The 23368-nt window shown below is 34.0% G+C and overlaps 1 protein-coding gene across 9 annotated transcripts in view; it reads right to left on the bottom strand.

Moving 5' to 3' along the window:
• CBLB (Cbl proto-oncogene B) overlaps positions 1–23368 on the bottom strand; it is a 211228-nt gene that overhangs the window by 25198 nt on the left and 162662 nt on the right. For 5 of the 9 annotated variants that reach the window (XM_002813331.6, XM_063721815.1, XM_002813332.6 and 2 more), the window contains exons 11-14: positions 20434–20619; positions 18543–18908; positions 9962–10056; positions 1805–1951 (exon numbers count right to left, since the gene is read on the bottom strand). In XM_002813331.6, the coding sequence (XP_002813377.1) occupies positions 1805–1951; positions 9962–10056; positions 18543–18908; positions 20434–20619 (794 nt within the window). The remainder of the gene's footprint in view (positions 1–1804; positions 1952–9961; positions 10057–18542; positions 18909–20433; positions 20620–23368) is intronic. The other 4 variants (XM_063721816.1, XM_063721817.1, XM_054551578.2 and 1 more) reach the window with 1 other exon arrangement.

Raw genomic sequence — 23368 nt, 5'->3', positions numbered from 1 at the left:
TTAAAATTTAACGTATTAAAATTATACTCCTTACTTATCCAGCAATGAAAAAAATAAGACTCCCAAAGAGACCAAAAAAAGCTCATCCTACTTTAGTTTTTAAAAATTACTGCACATTTGTAAGAGCCAAAGAACCGAAAATTGTAACAACTTATATTTGATGAGAAGGAATATCTTTTGTTCTCAAATACATCACTAGCTACTTGGTTCTTCTGCTACATAAAATTACCTCCTCGTTATTTCTTTGTCTTCTCAATGATACTATTTTATCAACAGATGTCTTATTTAAACACCAGCAATAGCAAGGAGTGTTTAGGTTCTTGCTTTTAAAAAACTAAAGTCCTGCGCTGTAGACTGTTAATAATTCTGGGTAGTAATTCAGCAGAATGTTGATAATTCTAACCAGGGTCACTTATTAAGACAGACATCTGCTTAAAATAAAAATGTCCTTCTCTTTCCAAGTGCTGCATTTTCTACCTCAGTGAGATGCTTGAAGAAACACATTAAAACATTTTTTAGTTTTTCATTGGAAAAGAAGGGAACACTGTACTTATAAAATGTTTTCAGTTGATTGACTTGACCTCAAAAGGAAATGGCACACTAAGTAAAGATGGCACAGATGACTGAAGTAATTGCCATCTCCCCTATCCCTCAGTCAGTCATGGAGAGATGCTGGAATGTAGGGCCACCAGCAGCACTTGAGCCCTATTCAATGTGCCAAGCATGGCCCCAGGAATGTTATACAAAGGAAACCAGAACTCAGAAAGTAAGTTTTGTAGCTGGGAGTACTGAGTACCTCATATATGTCAGTCAGGTAAAACAAACAAACCCAGAAATATTAGATTTCAGTTTATAAATTCAATAATATAAATGCAGACTCATGCCTTTACATAAAGACAAACTAATATTTCAATACAAACAACCCATTATTAATAACTCTTATCTACCTCGATGGAGCTTCCAAGTCAAAGACCAAGGCTATCCCCATGTAAGTGAGAATAAGCCACAAAAGTAAGGAAAAAACCCCCATTATTCCTCACATTCTTTTTTTTTTTTTTTTTTGAGATGGTGTCTCGCTCTGTCACCCAGGCTGGAGTGCAGTGGCACGATCTCGGCTCACTGCAACCTCTGCCTCCCGGGTTCAAGCGATTCTCCTGCCTCAGCCTCCTGAGTAGCTGGGATTACAGGCGCCCACCACCACGCCCGGCTAATTTTTGTATTTTCAGTAGAAACAGGGTTTCACCATGTTGGTCAGGCTGGTTTCAAACTGCTGACCTCATGATCTGCCCGCTTCAGCCTCCCAAAGTGTTAGGATTACAGGCGTGAGCCACCGCGCCTGGCCTATTCCTCACATTCTTATTTGATCTAAAGGAAGGTAAATAGCACTTGATAGAAAAACAAAAGTTAAGAGAAACACCTTGGTATTTTTTTCCCACTTCTTCAAAATCTGAATAGAAGTAGGTAGCAAGTACATCAAGAAGGAAAATGAATATAAATTATACTAGTATGTACATCATGAAGAAAAATTCTAAGGAAGGTCAGAATAATACGTTAGTTTCTGAGCACTAATTTTTCTTCATGAGATACGTGCTTAGAACTGATAAAGTGACTTCCTGATTAATGAGAAATCTGCACCTTTTAGTTTTCTTTAAAAGTAATGCTGGAAATGGTATATAGGAAGAGAAGGATTTGAACTGGAAATCAAGGATTTTTAACTAGACGTGAATCAATTGTTTAAAAACAAACATTACAAATGATAATGCTTATGCAGATGTAAGCGGCAAAAATCTGCCCATACTCTTACCGAACAGGAGGTTTTACATTATGACAATGAGATGGCTGTGAATTCAGGGAAACAGGGTGGGATGAAGGAATCTTGTATTCATCATCATCTTCCTCTACTGGGTCTCTTGTTTTCTCTGAAAGAGAATTTGCTAACGGACCAGTACACCTACCAGGGGAAAAAAATCCAATCTAGTTTAAGCATAATATTCAAAACAGGCAAGTCTGATGTGACATATTCAAGTCAAAGAAGCTACTTTATCACTTATGTTCATTTTTCAATTACAGGGTATCATCAGAGAAGCTGTTCTTATATCAAATACAAATGAAAAGGATTTTCAATCTTTTGTTAAGACCCTTGATGGGATAAAAGAATTTTCATCCTCACAATTTTAAATGGCACAATAGGAAAAACTAGTAACCTGTCAAATAAAATAAAAAGATGTTGGATTTGTAAGACAAAATGTATAAATTTATTCAAACCAAAGCTATTAAAATATTAATATTTTGCTCCAATTTAAATTAAGTGGGTAAAATATGATGCTACAATAATAAGCATGGTCGTTTTATATATTAAAGAAGTCTTTATAGAATGGTCAAACTTTTTGTCTCTTGTGAATATTATCTACAGTTGGAAAAATATCCAGTTTAATTCTGTAAAACTTAACTATCCTGTGAAATTATAGTTGAAGTTGTTAGGTTTTTCTTCCTATCAACAACTGAGAGCTAAAAATGAATGGAATGATTAGATGTAGATAATGAAATAACTTATTTTTAAGTCTTTGAAGTACTTTATTTTTATGGTTTAAATTCCCTGGCTAAATAAAAGAGAATTAAAATGAGTAAAACCACCACCTAATATCAAAAACATTAAGCATTTCACTTATCCATAAGAGTAAATAAACCAAATAAAACAAACCCAAACAAATAGGCAAACATAAACAATGTTTTTCATAACCCTTGCTACCAGAGTTTAATCTAACCCCGGCTGAAGCCAATGAAAAATGCCAAGGCAGAAGTGCACAAACTCAACCTGATTCACTTTAGGACGACCAACTAGTTTGCAAGGCATTGGGAATACACACATGGATCCAAATCTTTTTGTTAATTATCATGAACCTCATGAGAAATCTGTTCAATTTAAAAAGGAAAAAACAACAAAAACAAAAAAAACACTAAGTGACTGCAATTTTGAAGCACCTTCTGTAGAGGGAGCAAGAGGCCTTTGGTATATTAAACAAACATGCCTGAATTAACATTCATTTTTATTTCTTTTTATTAGTTAGAACGGAAACAATTTTAGGGGCTTTTCTTTGTGACCATTACAAGAAGGCATTTTGAAAAATCGAAAGATTTAAGTTTCAACCATATTATCTAAGTCATTAGACAGGACATTCAAAGATCAAAGAAAAACTAAGATTTTTCAAGTGTATTTTTATTGATACCTATCTTTGAGAAAAATTTCAATACTGATCTTTAAATTCTTGTTGTTTGAGCAACTTTAGAATTCACACGAGTGTTACAGGGAGACAAAAGCACAGTGACAAAAGTTCCAGTGTCACTACCTACAGCATAAGCTAAGGGCCTTAATAATAATCTATTATTACACCTATTATGGTTTAACTTTGGAGGATTTACTTTCCAATTAAAGGAAGTTAAGTATATGGGCTGCAAAATGGTGATCTGATGGCACCGGAGCTGGGAGAGACTTATAATACTACTTTTCCATAAATTTCTGTAAACACAGACATCAATTTAGCTAAGTCAAGGACCAGATTGGGTTCTATTACCAAATGAAATGAGAAATATATACTGTACATCTTCTCTATGCCTAAGATACTTTCATTTATAATGAATCCCTTTCTTTCTATGCAATTCAAGCATACACTATGTAAAAAGAAAACAGTATTTTTCACTAAACATTCAACAACTATTCAATATCAGAAATGTTCTAAGATCTGCCTGTTGTAGGTTCCCTCCAAAGATTTAAGTTTCCAGAGAAGCAGTTCATTATGAGTCAACAACAGACCATTTTTTAAATCACATATGTTGTGGCTAATTTGATATTTTACCTTCATTGATAGAGAATTTCTCGAGTAATTTCCCCCACTCTTTTGCTTTGCCACAGATCAGTAGATTATTTCAGAATGAAGTGAAAAGCAAAGCTCATCTAATACTTCATGGAATAAGGCGGCTTATTGCTAAAACTTACTAGTATTACTACAATTTTGTCAGCTTACATAGATTTTAGAGAATTATGTCTAGAAGTGAAAAATAGTTTTCAAGTGGTGTTTGTATCTAAATATGAAAAAAAATACTTAGGTGTTCCATTTATCACCATTTTAATAAAGTTCTAAAGATTCAGATTTTATTTTTCTGCTTATGTTTTTTAATGAAAATGTTTAATATCAGTATAATAGTGTATTTGGATTAGAAATAAATCAATTTATAAGAATAACATTCCCATGTATTTTATTCCAGATTACATAGTTTTTATTAAAAATTAATCTTATCCAGTTCTGAAAAAAAAAAACTCGTTTCTATCACAAAAAAATAACAGAAGAGGATGGTACAAATGAGATAAAGAAGTTGTATATAAAATAGCAAAATAAAAAACTAGAGTCATGTAACTAATTATACCATCTGGAATTACACGTGGGGTTTTATTTTCCTCTACAAACTCATTCAAAAAACGGGTTTAATTTTACTTACTACTAAATAACAGGTAAAATAATTAGATTTCTATGTAGTCTTTATCTATTCATGCATGTGACATTTGGCAGTAGAAAAAAATTCTATCTTATGGGGCATGGGACAATTTTCAGTCATTGACTAAACTTATGGGAAATTTTTAGGATACCAGAGGAATAAAGCTGAACAAATTGTATTTGGCTGACTCCACATTAAAGCCTACCATTACACTTATTACTGCAATCTCTTTATATTCTCATCCTACATTCCCGGAGTGTTCTGTACTGTTGCTGTTATTACTGAGTTAATACGCTGGTAATACGTGGGGACATACACTCTCAAAGATGCATAGTCACCCTCCCCACAACCTGGACATTTTATTAAATTAATTGTGTTAGTTATTTGAGCCTTCAGTGATAAATACATTCATCTTCTACATATGCACACTTGAAACAAAACAAGAAACAAGTGAATTTTCAGGCCAGCACAGGAGATAGTATCCAATGCTACGCTTAATTAGTAAGCTTGTTTTCTACATATAAGAATCTATCTTCCTTTCATAGTATCTGAAGGCAAGTAACGAAAAATATCTTCTGTTAAAATAGAATCTTTAGAGCTTGCCCTATACATTACACCATATTTCTTATATTACATTATCCCAATCCTAACAGGGAAAAATGTCTAACTCAAATAAATAGTCCAGAGAAGAGACAAAACAAAATATAGCTATATTTGAAATGATTTTTGCACATGTGCCACATATAAATCATTTCCTCAAAACACTAAATTTTATCATATACATGCTAATTTTCAAGGGTCTTTCATGACATCAAAAAAAAAGTCTGTGTGGTATACTATCAAGCTTTAAGATAAGCTTTACTTATAAGCATTTTCACGAACTTGTTTGTAAATTGGAGAAACAGATTTGAAATTGCTTTGTACTTGTGTTCTATCCAGCCTCTGTGCTCTTCACACAGATAACCTCATGGTTTGCTCCCTTACTTCCTTCAAGTTTCTGTTCAAATATTAGCCTTTCAGAGAGGTCTTTCCTAATGACCTCATCTAAAGTATAAACCTCTCTATCATTATTTATCCTCTTCCCTGCTTGTTTTTCCTCCTAGCACTTACCACTAGCTGACAATATGCAATATAGTTATTTGTTTACTTTCTCTTCTCCCTAACTAGAGCTTAAATTCCAAAGAGGATAAAGGATTTTATCTTGTACACAGTGAACCTCTAGTCAGTAAAGCAACTGAATGAAAATAGGACAGTTAGGTGAAATTTGTATTCTCTGTTTATGGAACCAAAAATATAAGCACTTATCTCTTTAGAAAAATATATATTATAAGAATATACATTCATAAAAATAGATAATACCACCTCCAACAACAAAAAAATCTTTCTTACAAAAATGCAAAACCAAGTAATATTGGTTCATGGCTATTTGAAAGCCTAAGTTTAATATATCAAAAGTACAAAAGGTCCATCCCTAAAAGACAAGGCGCACACACAAAAAAAATTCTTAAAAAGAAAAAAAAAGATATTCCTCAGCATTTCAGAACATTATCTTACCTGGAAGTAATTACTCCATTATTACTTGTAATAATGCCTCTGTTCATTTGCCAACCTATTGTGTGTCAAGTAAAATAAATATTTCCTTAACTATTCAGAATATCATTTAGTTTTAATTTTGAAAAATCAAATTATTTCAAAATAAATATAATTTAGTAAATAAATAAACTATAAAGTAAAAAGAATCCACATAGGATTATTTTGTTCTCCCTCCAAAAAAATAATTACCCATGTTTCTAGGATTTACTTAAAATTTTATATTTATAGCTAAGTGTCAAAGATGTTAAACAGAAACCATTTAGAAAAAAACACTAATTTAGAAAAATTAAGTATATAGATACAAATAATTTCAGATTGCTTTTACAACAGTATGTTTTTTAGAAGTAAATTTCATACTCTTCTAGGTCCCAAGACAAATTCCACAATAAAAGTCAAATAATTGCAAAGATACAGTTTAACAGGAAAGGAAACACTATGACAGAGCAGCCTCTGACATCATGTAAATGGGAATCAGAGTAAACAATATCAAATATCTAACAGTTCTATTTCAGTAAATATTTATAACAGCATAGTATAAATGTAAAGGTAAATGTTAGCTTTGACATTCTTGGATTTAACACTGGAGTTTTCAACATTTGTGAGAACTACAGAAGTGTATGTTTGGTAGCAATGTGTAATTTTGCTTTGGCCTGATTTTGAAACATGCACCAAGAGTCTAAGATGGAAATGAATTCTCGAACATCCAACATTCCTATTTCTGTGAGTGGCATTTTGCTAAGACCTCTGTTCTAAGACCATCCAGAGCCAGGACTCTTGACTCACTGTTATTGTCAGGTTTGCCATCAGTATCCTTCAAAAAAAAACACTGTATAGAACCTAAAAAGCTGAATCTCAAAAGGATTTTGGAGATAATTTAAGTTAAACTGGTCCTCTCTTCTACCAGATGGGGAAAGGCCCAGAGAAGTTTTCCTGTTAAAAATAAGACAAAGGCTGGGCATAGTGGCTCATGCCTGTAATCCCAGCACTTTGGGAGGGTGAGGCGGGCGGATCACAAGGTCAGCAGTTCAAGACCAGCCTGGCCAATATGGTGAAACTCCGTCTCCACTAAAAATAAAAAAATTAGCCGGGCATAGTGGTGGACGACTGTAGTCCCAGCTACTTGAAAGGCTGAGGCAGGAGAATCACTTGAACCCAGGAGCAGAGGTTGCAGTGAGCCGAGATCACACCACTGCACTCCAGCCTGGGCGACAGAGTGAGACTCCATCTCAAAAAAAAAAAGGACAAATACTTAATGGCGGAGTCAGGTGTGGTACACAGTCTGATTTTATTCTACTGTTCACATCAGCATTCCATGCTGGTTTTGTAATAAACACAATGCATAACTAAACAATTAAGAAAAATGCTTATGATAATGTTAAGAAAGGAGGGCATAAAATTATCTCTACAATATAATCTAAGGTAAAAACAAGTTTAAATAAAAAATGTCAAAATGTTAAAACATTGATATTTAGCATATGCATATGCTTATGTATCTCACTTTTTTCTTTCTTTTATATACTTTGCATATTGTCTACAGTGAACAACTGCTACCTACAGAGTCAGAAACAAAAATAAACTGGAGAGATAAATGTGCCATTAAAAGCTAGCATTTGTACTGCTAACTATGGCTGACTTGCAGCATGCAAAATTGAAAACTAATTTGCTGGCAAGCATGCACTGTTAAAATATTTCTCTAGTTAAGTGAAACAATTGCACTGTTTCTGAGGGAAAAATCAAGAGTAAATAGAGAGAAAGTATGACTAATTTTAGATGCACTTAGAAACTGAAGTATTAAAAAAAATACATTTTACTATGAATTTGTTATTCTTGCTTCATTTACAGGAGAAGCAGGTATTTAATGTTAAATACAAATGAAGCACACTGCAACTTCCAGCTCGCTTGCTAATATGAATTTAATAAACAGAATGTGAAAATTTAATCTCTAATTAGCAAGATTTCATTTTCTAATGTTCTCTGAGTTATCAGAGGTAATTGAGCTTAGATGTTTTATTACATGCACATATATCCAGAGTTCATTTAGGGCTAGAATATCATCATATGTTGTTACTGATTTAGAGCCTACTACCCAGAGTATGTGTAATTGCTTCCAACTCCTATGTCTGCTAAACATCTCGCAGTTCCAAGAGAAGTTCCCACTGGAGAATGATCTAATTCGCTGAGTTTCCCACCGTCCCCTGAACGATGCCAAATTTCACACCCTTGTTTTTTCTCATATTCCGCCTTTCCCAATTGTGCCTGTACTTCATGAGTCATGAAATGCCCATCCCTCCACGAAACATCCTTCATTCACAAAGTCTATAACAGCCTCTCCTCCAAACTCATTTGAAACTACTAAGTTAGCATTATAAATGTCAGTGCACACCATTCTCTAGTGATTTCATATACATTAATGTTATTTTCTAAAGTAGACTGTAAATTTCTGGGGGGCTGGGATCTACCTTATTTTTCTTTGGCATTGATACGTATAGTGGGAGTTCAGTGAACTGCAGATGAAGGAATAAAGAAGCTCTAAGACTTTCAATTGGAAATAAGGACCTCAGCAGATAACATTTAAATCAATCAACCAAGCATCCACGTATTCTCTGTGTACTTACTTACTATATGCAAATCATTTACTTAGTATATATCAAATACAGTAAGATGTTATGGGAGATAGAGAACACAAAGTTTTTGTCCTCAAAGTCTTGTAATCTTTTCAATTGGAGAGCCACATTAAAATCAGAAAGCAGTATGGCAGAGTATGTAATTAAATGAGTAGAAAACTGCAGGAAGAGGAATGTGAATCAGTCTTAATCATCACAATTGAAGAAGTCACAGAACATTTCACAAAGAAATAGAATCTGAGATATGGACCTTTAGGATAAAGATTAGGAAAAGGTGAAGCACAGGAGGAACAGCATAAAAATCTCACAAAGCCAGAAAAAACAATCCAGATATAATTACAGGGCAAGTATTAGGAATCACTGAAAAATATTTTAGTTGGGTAAAATTCTGTAGGATCTTACTGTTAGCAGAAATGTATAGAGTTAATTTAATGGAAAAAGGGAAACAACGCTGGTTTTTGAGTGGGAAGGTGACCTGGGGAAGACAGAATTTAAATGAAATGAACTCAGTTACAGTGAACAAAATATACTGGAGGAAAGGCAGACATCCTGACTTCATATAAAGGGCAGGAAAATTAGAATTGGGATATCCAGTTTATCCTGGTTTAACTTGGGAAGATATCAATGAGAGATATCTAGTGTGCCTCTGGGGCCCCATTTTTCAAATGAGATACCCAGTTATCTCATTTTACTAGCCATAAACCCATTGATACTAAATCTCTGATCATATGAGATTATCAGATAAAAGGCTCTTTCTGTTGTCCAGCTCTGAGGCAAAGCTAGAGTAATGGAGAAGATTAGAGGAATATGAAAAACTCCAAAAGAATAATCAAAAGGACTTCGTAGCTGAATGGATGTGAGAAATGAAAAAACTGGTGGAACCAAAGATTATTTTATGATGTCAAACTGGGAAGCTGAGATAAAATGGGATACCTCTGAGGAGGAGAGATAAATTTGAAGGGATACCTCATTGTGCTACTCTATCCTCTTTGATGCAAGGAATACTTAGCTTTCTCTCCCTGTTGCTCTATGTAACCTCAAGAGTTTAGGTAAGTCTCACAGATGTTGTGGTTACCAGCAAAGTATCGTGAAGGATCTTAATTTATGATAATTTAGTTTGTAAATACAGCTGGCTGTTTACTATCAATGACTTTCTATTCATCATGTAGTGTCTGTACTGAGAACCTCTCAAAACCACTCTTTACCATATCTTGATGCATAGACAAGTGATCTCCAAATTCAACAAAACTCACTTTATGCTAGGGAGGAGGGTAGTAACTGGAGGAGGAGGAGAAAGTCGGGGAGGAACATCATATTCTTCACTTCCAAGGTGACCATTGGAAAAGACCTGAAAGTAAATCAAATGGTTAGTTTCCAAGAATTTAACTTCTGAAGGACCTTAAAGCCATAGCTGTTCTATCATCATGAAGACAATATGTAAGTTCAGTATATTTAAACAAGTGAAATGTCATACAATTTATTCAGGAGTCAGTAGCACCACATTGATGATTCACCACCGCCCAAAGGGGTTCAAGCTTATACAAAAAATAAAAATGTTACACCATGATTCTTAAACACTGAGAGGGAATACTATAATTTATATACATCAGATACAGATATTAATGGCTAAATAGGTAGATAGTAAAATTTGCCAACTATGATCAGTTTTTATTGAAAAGTTAGCATTCTCTATAAGGGGTAAAGAAAAAAGCAGCACTGATGTTATTCTTTTTTTAATTCCTTCCAAATTAAAGTGCTCTAAATTATATTTCTCCACAGTGAATGGAACATTCTTAAACTTTCTGATGAAACAGTACATTAATATAATAATCAGAAGTGCCTGTGTTCTTTCATGGTTGAAGCTTCTGTGCTAATGATAACTAGAGACCTGTTCTGGCTTTCCAAGTGCAGGCAAATTTAAACAAAATTTTCAGTTTGTGAACACACAAACCACAACTTCTAACTTGCTCATATGGGACCATCCAAAGCCAGTGTTCAATTATTTTGAATTAGGAAATTCTGATGTCTAGATTTGTTACACTACAGGAAATGTCCGAAAAACTGTTCTTTGTTTCTCCTGCAATTTGAAATTACAGCAACTTAAAAGGGGGGGTTTATGAGAGGATAATTTTGCAGAAACATATTCACAAGAAAAGATTGAACACATTTTAGGACCTATAAGCAATCATTAGATTTTTATCATGGAGTTATTTTGCAAACTCTTATTAATTCATATTTAATAGGTAGACTGATGGTGGGGCTAAATACATGTAAAGTAATTTCAGCAGTGCTAGATAATTCAGTCAAGGACTTACCAATTACTTTCCCCCATCATATTTCTAAAATGATGTGGAAGCTTTAGAATACAAAATTTAAAAGACCATACCCTTACCTATCAAATTAAAATAAGAAACAAGTTTAAAGAACATATTTGAAATGTATCAACGTTTGTATTTCAAAGCTACAAAATCAAATTTTATAGCATTAAAGTTTCACTAGAGACTGGTCCTACGCTTTAGTACCAATTTCTCTTTTTTCATGTTTCCCCTCATTAGACTCAATATACTGTAGCCATACCATGACAAAATATTACCTTTAAATACAATGATTTTATCTGGGCTTTTGACTGTGGCCAAATAACAGAACAAGGGCAAGGTGTTCTGAAGTGCGCCAGAAAGAAGAAATTTCCTAATAGATATTAATCATTTTGAAGTTTAATAAAATCCTTTAACATAAAAAAAGGCCTTTTAACAGACAAATACACATATCAAAACACAAATGCTCATTGTGATATTGAGCATTGGAAGTCATTCTTTATTGGAATTCTTTGCATGCTGCAGGAATAGATACAATGTAAGATATATGCAATCAAATTTCCTTAATTCATGTTACAAATACATATAAAACTTATTTGGGAAAATGTAATGTGGATTTTATATGCAATAGTTGGTTATTTTAGGACAAAGCATCCAACATAGATAGATGCTTAATAAAATTTCAGCAACAATAAAATAAAAGAGAGATATGGGAATAATATTTTCAGCTGTATTGGCTCTAATTTAACAATAAACCAACCATAATTTTATAATCAGAACATTGTGAACATATCTTTAAAAAATACCAATATACTCAAACATTTACTGGTATTGAAATTGCTTTCATCTTGCACATTAGGTAAATGAGAATAAAATACTAATAACAGAGCTTGCATATTTTTATGTACTACTATTAAATTTCATGAAGACAAGTCATACAGGCAATGATGTCTATCACTAGTAAAACCACAAAGTACAATTAATGAGGTAACTTACTCTTGGAGGGCAATACCTAAGAAAATTAAGTGATTTGTTTCTAATTTTTTGAAACAATCCATTCATCTGCTTTAAAATGCAAATGGCACTTTTTCTAACTGTTTCAGAAATACCATTTGTTATTGATGTATAGTAACTAAAGGATTTCTATGGCCACTGAAATGCTGTAGTGTCTTTTCTGAACCATTCATTTGATGTTTGGCATCTGATAATATTTTGCTCATGTTCTGTGTACTTACGTTTTGTCAAGGAGAATTTAGGCCACGCTGGGCCTCTTTCAGGACAAAAACTCTATTACTCCTTTACCATTTTATAGCATATGCCTTACGGTCCTTTACACACAGTAAGGCTTAAATTAATATTGACTGCTGATTGGCTCAGATGTACTTATTAATGGAAGTATTAACTAGTGAAATCACTTTCCTTAGGTTTAGCTGAAAGAAACTCATTACTGAAATACTCTCAGCAAATATGTGTGAGTATATATATGTATACATATGTTTTATATATATATATATACAAATATATACATACATACATATATATACACACACATATATCTATAATTTGCTTAATGGCTGTTATTCCTGTAAACTGTTCATAAATATGTACTGAGAGTTGACAATACACCTAATACAAAACTTGGAATAGAACTGTATAGTTCTTTCCTAATTAGTAGATTGAGATAGCAAAGGACCTAAATGTGCAGGTGCTTTATAAAGTGATGATCATGTTTCCATTCATCTAAAATGGCTGTTCATATTTATTGACAGTGGCTAGAGGACAAGATTTAACATTATGTCATTCTAAATTTCATGTTCTCACCTGCAACCATTTCATTACACCCAAAAATCATTTTAGCTGCCACTACCTGAGTGAGTACAATAAATCACAACTTTGGGGGCTAAAAATAAATACTTTATATATTTTCCAGATATCTGAAAAACCTGTTTGCAAATGGTAAAAAAGAACTATAGTTCCTCAAATGTACAGACTGATAGTATCAACTGAAGCAGTTCACACTGAAACCTCACTGAATCCTCAACTAAGAAACATCTTTTTGTCCTCTGCATTCTTAGCTCACTGTCTGAAATCTATCACAATTGCATTGGAAATGCTACCAATTTAAGTCTTCTAAATTCACAGTTCTGTTCCTAGCATTCCTCTGCCAGAAAAGAAAACTTTAAATGTTCTTTCCTGCCTACCAAATTATGATTACTTAATGTAGAATTCAAGACACTTCCTAATTGGTTTCAACTTACCTTGCCATGGTCCTACCTCACCTGCCTACTCTTTTTATGCTATAGGCCATCCAAAACTGACCACATTATTACTATACATATTCTCCCACCTCCATGCTATTCCTTTCTGTCACACCCGCGCAACAACAGCTGCCAATCTTTTAATGTCTATAGCCAGTGACCCTCTTGCATGAAGCTTTCTTTATTCCTTTTTCAGTCCTGCATCTTGGAATTTGTTTCTTCTTGGGGATCCCACAAATTTTCTGGATGCTTCTCATATACCTTACCTCTTAATCACATGCCTGTCTCATCCTGACTAGCTTTTCTGTGCTTTATTCCTCTTTGTATTCCCCAGAGTGTCTTGAACATCCTAGGTACGCATATAGCTGAATTAGGTAATGAGGCTGAAGAACTAAGAAAACAATAGTGGAAGTGTAGACTTGTGAAAGAAGTATAAACTGGCTTGTATAATTTATTAGAAATCGAGGTTATCTTAGAGTAATATTTCTCTAAATGCCTCAAGGTATCATCTAATCCTAAAGTGTAAAATGTTTTCTTGTGATTCAGATATTGTTTAAAAACTGAAGATTAAAACATGTGGGACCCTTGAGATACAGAGAAAACAATTTTGTGAAAATCTTAGCACAATTAAGAAAAACATTTTTTAAAAATCTTACAAAACACAAGCCTTTACCTTACCCTACACATGTAAACCTCTACACGTGCTACCTCAAAAGTATCCCTATATTTTGTCCTTCAACATCAGACTGTACATGAAACCAGCACACACACAGGACTGATTTTCTGAAAGCCAGCCCTTGAAATTTATAGATAGCTTTAAGGTCATGAACATAAACATGGGCCTCTCCACCAAAAGTACAAGCCACAACTGCAAAAAGGGAAATCATTTGATATATTTATCTTGCAGCATCTTCAAAAGATTATCATACAAAGGTCATCTTTAGGACAATGTCACTGTAAGTATCATGACCAGTTAAAGATAGTTTTATCATATAAGAAACAGCAGTATTCTTACTGCCTCAAGAGAACAAATAATGACAGTTGGGTATAATGTTAATATCTAGAGATAAGTAGATACATTGCAAGTTTCTAGTCATATTTTAATATACTTTGGTGAATTATTTTGCTCAGATAATTAAAACAAACCACCAACAACAATAAATATCTAGCCAACAAGATGTTTATTAAGGAACAGCTTTATAAGGTGACTAAAATCTGAGACTTTCAGAGAATGGAAACAGTGCTATAGGACAGAAACCTCTTACCAACAAAATCAGATAAATAAACTTAATAACTCTTAGCTTGTAGATCCACATTTAAAGTAAAGTATTACCTTGGCTAGCTTTTGATTATGCTAGGTAGGAGGGGAAGAGTGAAGGGAGTAAATGAATATCACAAAAAATTCTTAGACTTCATTTTAACTATGAGTTAGAATCATTTTTTCCTCAGAGCTCTCTACAATTACCAAATGGAGTAATTAGAGCTTAATTTATTTCCATTTCCCCTATCATTCATTGTTCTAGTGATAATGCAAACAGAAAAGGCAAATGGTTCTTCTGGATGATGGGAACTGACATACTGACAGGACGAGTAATGAAGGGGAGCGAGTCCTCGCCCATCGACAGGGTACTGACTTTTATAAATTCCCTTGTGTTTCACATGTATAATTAGTTTTCACTTAAATTTTTAGTACTTATCTACATTTTCTTATCTCTACAATGGGAAGATGCTATTAGATTTGAAGCTTTGCCGCTAATGAAAACTACTAAACCTAAACGGCAGTTTTTACTATTTCACCAAAAAAAAGCGCATTTGCTTATATTAGGGGCCTGACGAATTATGTGAATAAAACAGCCTCCAAATATCTAAATCTCCACATTCTTTAATCCAATGATTAACTAAGACAAAACAAAATGGCACTATTAGGTATGAAGGGTAAAAATACGTTGTTAACATCTACTATTTTCATTAAAAATCTTCGTCTTTTTAAAAAATCAAAATATCTCCCCTTTCTCTTCACCCGCTCTCCTTTTCTTATTGTATATGATCTACATGTTTAAAATGACTACTCTTCTGCAGAGGAACAAAAATCCTATTTTAAACAAGAAAACTATGCAAGATACATAAAAACCTGTCTATTTGCAACTCCTTGCATATCACGGCCATCCTCTCCCTCCACCTTTTCTCTCCTGGCCTACACCTGCCCGCACGCAGACCCAAGCACATATACTCCTTTGTCTCCACCACTGGCTTCAGTGTTAGATTACTAGCACCAAGTAAGTACTATATTATAAGCACCGACTTATTAACTTGGTTATTGAGTGCTTACCAAGCATTCATTAGGAACTATGTTAAATAAAAGAAAAAAGGAGTGAAACAAAGAGAAGATCTTTTGGTTTAAAAAACAGACAACTATTTTGAATAAAAATGCCAAGTGTTACAACTTATTTTGGCACTCTATGTACAGCTGTTATTTTTGGTTTTATTCCTGAACCAAGGGGTATAGAAATTTAGATAGCTGGAAGCTAACCATTGTTCTAGATACCAGGTATTATTATTATTCCATTTTATATAAAGGAATAAAATAAAGTTCCACTTTATTTATAAGGAAAATAAGTGAGGTTGGGGACAAAGCCAGTATATTCTAGAGCAGAAAGTGAAATCCAGGCCTGATTTTGGAGCCTGGTAACAAACTCCAACCCAGGATCACAGAAACTGAGAATTACAGGATCCTAAGTGATTATGTCAGTTGTTAGTTGAAGTCAACCTCTTAAGTCTCCCAACAATGAAATGAGAAGAGAAATTAGGCCTTTTCTACTTTATGTAAGTTCTGGTATGCCCTATGATCTAATGAAGTGAATCATTTTTCCTTTATAACAGTAATAAAAGAGGAGACATGGTCTGTTTTATAGTTTTGTGGCATTCAATGCATCAACTATATATAAATTCTTCTTTACAGCTCACTCCAGAAGTTAAACAATTAGGTTGAAATTAGAAATCTTAGAAGTCTAATTTTGGTTGAAACACCAAATCTAAGAGTAACATGAAATTAACTGGAGGATATTAGCACTGCAATATAAATACACACAATATATGAGATTAGAACTTAGGGAATCTTAATGAGAATTATTTAGAGAGAACTAAGCAATATTAAAGTTTAGCTTTCAATAAGAGATAAAATTTTCACTCAATGTTCTCTGTTATACTAATCTATATCAATGATCACAACATGAAAGTTCACATAGAAATATTTAAAGGAATGTTTTTATAACTGAACTCACAATTAATATTGCATACCTATAGTTAATAAAATAAAAACAGTATCCCATACCAATAACCTAAGAAATTGGGGTAACATCTCATAAAAAAATTAACAGCCAGTTTTCTAGAGCTTAGGAGGGCACATTTATAATAGCATTAAAACTATAACATGTTATCTAAAAGAACCCTGAGACAAGATATCTTCAATGAAATGGCTATAACAACTATTATATTTCGAGTATTTTTGAAGTCTATTCAGAAAATAAATTATAACATGCTGCTGAGAAATAACTAGTTAATTACAGCTTCTTCTAACACTCTTCCCAAGACAAGTGTGATCACATATGAATAAAAACTAAAGCTAAAGGGGGAAAAAAAAAACACTGAAAATTTTTGAAAATGAATGGCAGGTCCTTCCAATCAGCATTCTAGGTTGTGGAAAAACTCTTTTGAGGAGGAGCTCCCCACTGACAGAGATTATTATAAAATTGGTTTTATTAGTATGTTATTTTACATTTACATTATATGTAGGTGACTCTGAGGAAATCTTTAGAGATCTCATATTTATAATAGATGAGACTGAAGGTACCAAGGTAAGTCACCAGCAAACAGTCAAAGCAAACTGCCACCACTCCTTGCCTTTGTTTTGAATGCTGTGCTACTGAGTTGTGACTCTTCCTTTCCTGGCTACCCCATATGACTGAGGTTAAATATTGTCATACAAAGTGTTCATTATCACTGTACCTCCACACACAGAGGAGCTGAGTGCAAGTCACGCTTCTTCCTTATATCCTGAATATGTTATAAGATGAACTCACCAACTTTAACCATTATATTGAAGGACTAGACTACTTCTGTAAAGTATCAATTTAAGGTTTACAGACATGAGATCACTTTAATATTATAGTCTTGAGAAGAGCCAAGGCCTCCATCAGTAGAGGGAAGATGGCAATGATCTAATCTCAGAGTCAAAAGCATCCTGGAACCAAATACCAGAAATTATTACAGTATACCTCTGCCAAGGAACTACCAAGAATTCTAAAGTAAATGATTTCTGCTGCTGTCTCTTCAGTTTCCTGCACACATAAACTCCTTCCTGGACATAGAAATGATAGTGGTAACATCCTTCAAGTGAGAAGTCAACAAGGGTGAGAATCTCTCAATTTTAGGGGAAAAGAACTTGGGAAAAGAACTTGATTTTTAAGAGTGAACTTGGTTTAGTGTTTTTAAGTATATAGGAAGTTCGTTTTACCTGGCTGCCTAATGTGTACTGTCCCAGGCAACAATAACTAACTCCAACAACTGATTTATGACATGTATAGTAACACAACTTATAAAAATTGGATGGAACTAAAGGAGTTTGTTAAAAATACAGTGCTGGCTGGGTGCAGTGGCTCACGCCTGTAATCCCAGTACTTTGGGAGGCTGAGGCGGGTGGATCCCCTGAGCTCAAGAGTTCAAGACCAGCCTGGCCAACATGGTGAAACCCCGTCTCTACTAAAAATACAAAAATTAGCCAGGCGTGGTGGCAGGTGCCTGCAATCCCAGCTACTCAGGAGGCTGAGGCAGGAGAATCGCTTGAACCTGGGAGGCAGAGGTTGCAGTGAGCCAAGATCACGCCACTGCACTCCAGCCTGGGGGGCAAGAGCGAGGCTTCGTCTCAAAAAAAAAAAAAAAAAAAAAAATGCAGGCTAATTATACCACCACTAAGTTGTTAATAGAAGACATTTTTGGCAAATGAAATAAGGGAAGGTGAAATAAATCTCTGGCAAATTGTCTAGTGTCTTCACATTAAAATTAAATCATTACTTAGAACCTCCTGACTTCTCTTAAGTTCAAGTTTTAATGAGCTTCTGATTATTTATAACTTGGGGATAATTAAAGACTTACAGAGAAGTGCCATGCTAGGCAAAAAAAAACACTTCCCAACCTTTTATGCTACTGACCATCAGAAGCATTTATAAGCAGATTCTCTAGCTTCTGCTTTGCATATTTCTTACCTTAGCGCCTTCTAAAGGCAAATCATGGCGTCTGTGTTTCCGCATAAGCACTGGGTCCGAGCCCACTCTGCTGTGCCTTCCATTGACATTTGAACTCGCTGTGATTCCAGGTTTTGGAGAGCCCTCCCCTAGGAGTCGACATCCCACAAGCTGATTAGTCCCAAACACATCCCGAGGGCACCATGCTTCAAGAGGCATTGGCGGGTCTCTGGAAGGCACGCTTTCCACATGATGGATGTGTCTACTCAGTCTATTGTCTGGTGGGATTGGGGGAGGTCTTTCAGGTGGCGGTGGAGGAGGATCTCTTAAGGGAGGAGGTGGTGCTGGGAGTGGTTTATCTTGTTTTCTCACCATGCAAGGAGATGACTAAAGAAACATGAGAGAAAAAAAAAAAAAACTAAACTAAAGGTTCTACCATGCACTGAAAGAACTTCCAAACTAGTGTATTATTGCTTTAATTTTCTAAGCCAAACAAGGAGTTTTACTAGATTCCTGTGCCATATTTTAATAAGTTTCTTTTATTACCAGTTAATGAAATTTAAATGAGAATAAAAAACTCATAAATACATTTCATTAGGAAAAAGTAGAAATGAGTACATAAGTCCAAACGTTAAGTTATAGAAATGATACAGAAACAAGTAGAAGATCAAAATCATATGACTGACATTAAAAGAATATGTCAATAATTTATTTGTACATTTCTATGATTTAGGAGAGAGGAGAAAAGTTGTCACTGTTTCAGTTTTTTTAAAGAGTAACTTGATTTGTAACATTTGTAATATTTTTAGAAGATTAAAAGCTTTTTCTTTATTTTTGTTTTCATCACTGTGACACAGCAAAACTGATATGGGGGCAAATGTGCTCTGCTTCTTTATTGGTTATTACCAGAATAGTAAAAGATCACAAGTAACGGAGCAGCACTACATATGGAATTACTTCAATTTTATGAATTCTTACAGTATTTTAAAAGATCAGGCTGATTCTTACACAGAAATATAAAGGTATAGATCAATGAATTGAATGTGTATGCTTTTCATAGCTTTTGACTTTTACTTAACATGGTTAATCTGATGATTGATTTGTAATTTTAATGTTAGAAAGTAGCAGAGAAAAAAGGAATCTGTTGTGTTTACATAATTCTAAATGATATTCTAATAATGTGTGATCTTAAAACCAAGTTAACTGGTAATACAGGAAAATCAAACACTACTAAATATATGGTGCTTCCAACAAATTTTAGACAACAGAGCATGTTACCAAATAAAATTAATTTTTAAAATCTTATATTTATCAAATTTGAGGAAAAAATCCACACAGTAAAATAAACTGTAGGTTTAACTGTAGAGTAAGAATTATGTCTTTAATATTAAACAGTAATATAATTACTTTGTAAATACTGCAATTCATTGTAATTAATTTCCCCAGGCTTAGAAACTACATATAATTCCCTCTTCTGAGTCACCTTGAAACAAGGGTGATAATTTGTCACACCTTAAGCCTTATGCAAATATAATCCCATCACATTTTTCTTGTCAAGACACTATAAAAATGAGTGTAAAATATCATTTGATAACAGCATGCAAATTATTTTAATGCATATAATGACCTTTTAAATCTATTTCACAAAATAACTATACTTACTCTGCTCCTTATTTTGGCAAATCATGGGGCTACAGACACATGCTCTCTCTCTGCAAAAATTATGTGTAACTTTTACAGTAATAAAACAAGAAACATGAACATGGGCTCACCATAAACTAAATGAGAAACTCATCAAACTTATTCACAATTAAAAGCACAGAAAATATGAGTAATGGAATTTAAAAGAATCTGAGCAATCAATAATTGTCTTACAAAATTTTTATCTGTGTTTCTAATAAAATTGATCTACCTTTGGTGAACCTGTTGGGCTGCCACAGGGAGATCTAACTATGCCTTTCTGAATTAGATCCAGACGAGGAGGCACTGGTGGCAGGCTTAGATGTGGGATCTGGAGTGGGTCAGGCTGTGGCTTTCTTCTCTGGGCAAGGGGAGAGGATCCAGGTGATGTGACTGGTGAGTTCTGCCTGTCAGTGCACTAGAATAGAAAAAGAGAAAGATGCCGCTGTTTATTAGCTGTGCAGAGTGTTCTCTGTTCTTAAAGAATAAATTTGGTTGGAAGAAGGTTTCTGGCACCATACATTTGTTAAAATGAATTCCCTTAGTTTACCCTGATTAATAGAAGCAAATAGTTCACATTGTCCCTCAAGGGTAGTATCATGAAAAGAAAAGACTGATAAGTTTTTCCCACATATTGCAGAAAGGGGCTAAGAAAAAAAGAACAGCAAAAGTATAGTATAAAGACAATAAAATGCAGATATTCTTCAAGAAACCCATCTATATTTTATGAGGAAGCCAGAAACACATAATGCAATAATGTACACTGTTCTTGGATCTCTATATTATAAATTTTTTTGCTTGAGCTTTGTACATTCTAATACTTAGCTATTGCTTTGTTCCAAACACGTATCTTGTAAGTAGTCTATTTTCCTGCAAACCAATTAAATCAGGTGGGGTTTTAAAAAAATAATTGTGTGTTTAAAACAAACAGATTTAAGCCTATTTTTTTTTCCTTAATACTACACATGGAAAAGATCCTTAAGTTAAACATTTTTCTTGAAACACAATGAACTATATCTAGGAAAGTCTGTCTGTACTTCTGGCAAAAACTGATTAAGTTTCTGTCACTACAGGTTTTCCATATTATCTGGTAGATAAAGTAGCATCAAGAAGCCAGTAAGTATTTCAATTTGTACGTAACACTTCCTATTGCATAACGTTGTGTGTTTGTGTGTGTGTGTCTATGTGTTTTAATGCAGCATAACCTAATTTCTATTTGTTATAAAAGCCATACAGTTAATCTAGTAGCCTTAACAGGATAACCAATATTCTGTTCTAAAATACTGGGCAGTTTCCTTTTCAAGTCTAAGTTACTAGCTCTTTGAAGATTTAGGCTTAATGTTTACAACACTATCTATCATGCTTTGATATTGTTCTGTTTCTGAATGCTAGTATTTATAGAGTTTTAAACTTATTTGTAAGCCATTTTCCTCCTAACATTACTTACACCTTGGTACAAATTGCTGATGTCATCATTTGACAATTTAATATGAACTCAGCAGCTTTATCATTTAGTCTGTCTTTAACTGAGATAATGGATTTGTGTTCACATTCACACTTAGTTACATTGTATAAGGCTTTTGTTAATTAACTAAAATCCATACTTTATTCAGATTTCCTTAGTTTATACCCAATGTCCTTTCTCTTCTCCAGGATTTCATGCAGGACATGAAATATATATTTGTTTTTATTATTACGTCTCCCTACTCTCCTTTTGGCTCTGACAGTTTCTCAGACATCCATTGTGTCTGATGACTTTGACAGTTTTGTAAAGTACTGGTTAGAGATTATACAGAATGTTTCTTTATTGGGATTTGTCTAATTTTTAAAAATAATTAGCCTGGGGTTAAAAGTTTTGAGGAGTAGGACCACAGAAGTAAAGTGTCATTTTGACCACATCATATCAAGGATCCATGCTATCAACATGATTCATCACTGCTGTTGCTGACCTTAATTACCTGACTGTGGTATTGTTTATCAGACTTCTTCACTGTTAAGTTTCTTTCTTTTTTCTCCTCCTTCCCTAGTATACTCTTTGCAAGGAAGTCACTGCACAGCCCACATTTATATAGTTGGAAATTTATGCGTCCTTTGTAAAGACTTTTTAAAAATAAATCTGAGGCCAGCCCTGGTGGCTGATGCCTGTAATGCTAGCACTTTGGGAGGCCAAGACAGGAGGACTGCTTGAAGCCAGGAGTTTGAGACTAGCCTGGGCAACATGGTAAGACCTCCTCTTTACTAATTTTTTATTTTTTTAAAATTAGAACAGTGTGGTGGTACACGCCTCCAGTCCCACTACTCAAGAGGCTGAGGTAGGAGGATTCCTTGAGCCCAGGAGTTTGACTCTACAGTAAGCTATAATCGTACCACTGCACTCCAGCCTGGGCAACAGAGCAAGACCGTGTCTCTAAAAAAATAATAAAATAAATAAATCTGAGTAGCTAAACAGAAGACTATACCTCCGACATGCCTGAATATTGTCATGACATTACTAAACTGGAAAGTCTTTGTCTCTGTTGGTGCCGAATAACAAAATCATTCAACAAAATTCAACATAATTTTACATTACAATTTTAAGAAACATTTCTTTTTTAAAAATTAATGATTCTTTTTCATTTCTTTTAGCTTGGTTATGGTAAGTCAAAAAAATTCAATTGTCACTGAAGGAGAAAATAAAGAATCTCTATAGTCACAAACTGACTTTAGTACAGCCAATGATTCTTAACAAAAGAATAGTTCTACCCAGAAAGTCACAGGGCCTCACATGTTCCATAAATTTGAACCTTCTGGAGCAAAACTAATCCCCAAATCATCATAGATCAGAAAAAATTCCTCATGTAAAGCTATTTGCATCACAGAATCTTGACATTGTAGATCAACAATTGTCACAGGACATCTAATTCTCCACCGTTCCTATCAGGATAAATTATATTCTCTGAGAACTAGAAAAGCTGTTACCTGAAAAAAATGCTTTGTTGATATGGCTACTCTCCTTTACAAAGAAGAATCAAGAAGCAAAGCTATCAATACTGTTTCTAGCCCAAACAATATTTTTTTATATATATAGAAAGAATACATAGTTCTTTAGTTACTTGCAAAGACACTTTTCAGGGCTAGATGCACACACTGCAAAGACTGCTAAATGAGACCTGTGCTCCTCCAAGCAC

This window comes from Pongo abelii, chromosome 2 (assembly GCF_028885655.2).
Source record: "Pongo abelii isolate AG06213 chromosome 2, NHGRI_mPonAbe1-v2.0_pri, whole genome shotgun sequence".
NCBI classification, from domain to species: Eukaryota; Metazoa; Chordata; class Mammalia; order Primates; family Hominidae; genus Pongo; species Pongo abelii.
The sequence above is the reverse complement of the archived record's forward strand: the minus strand, read 5'-3'. Positions and strand labels throughout refer to the sequence as shown.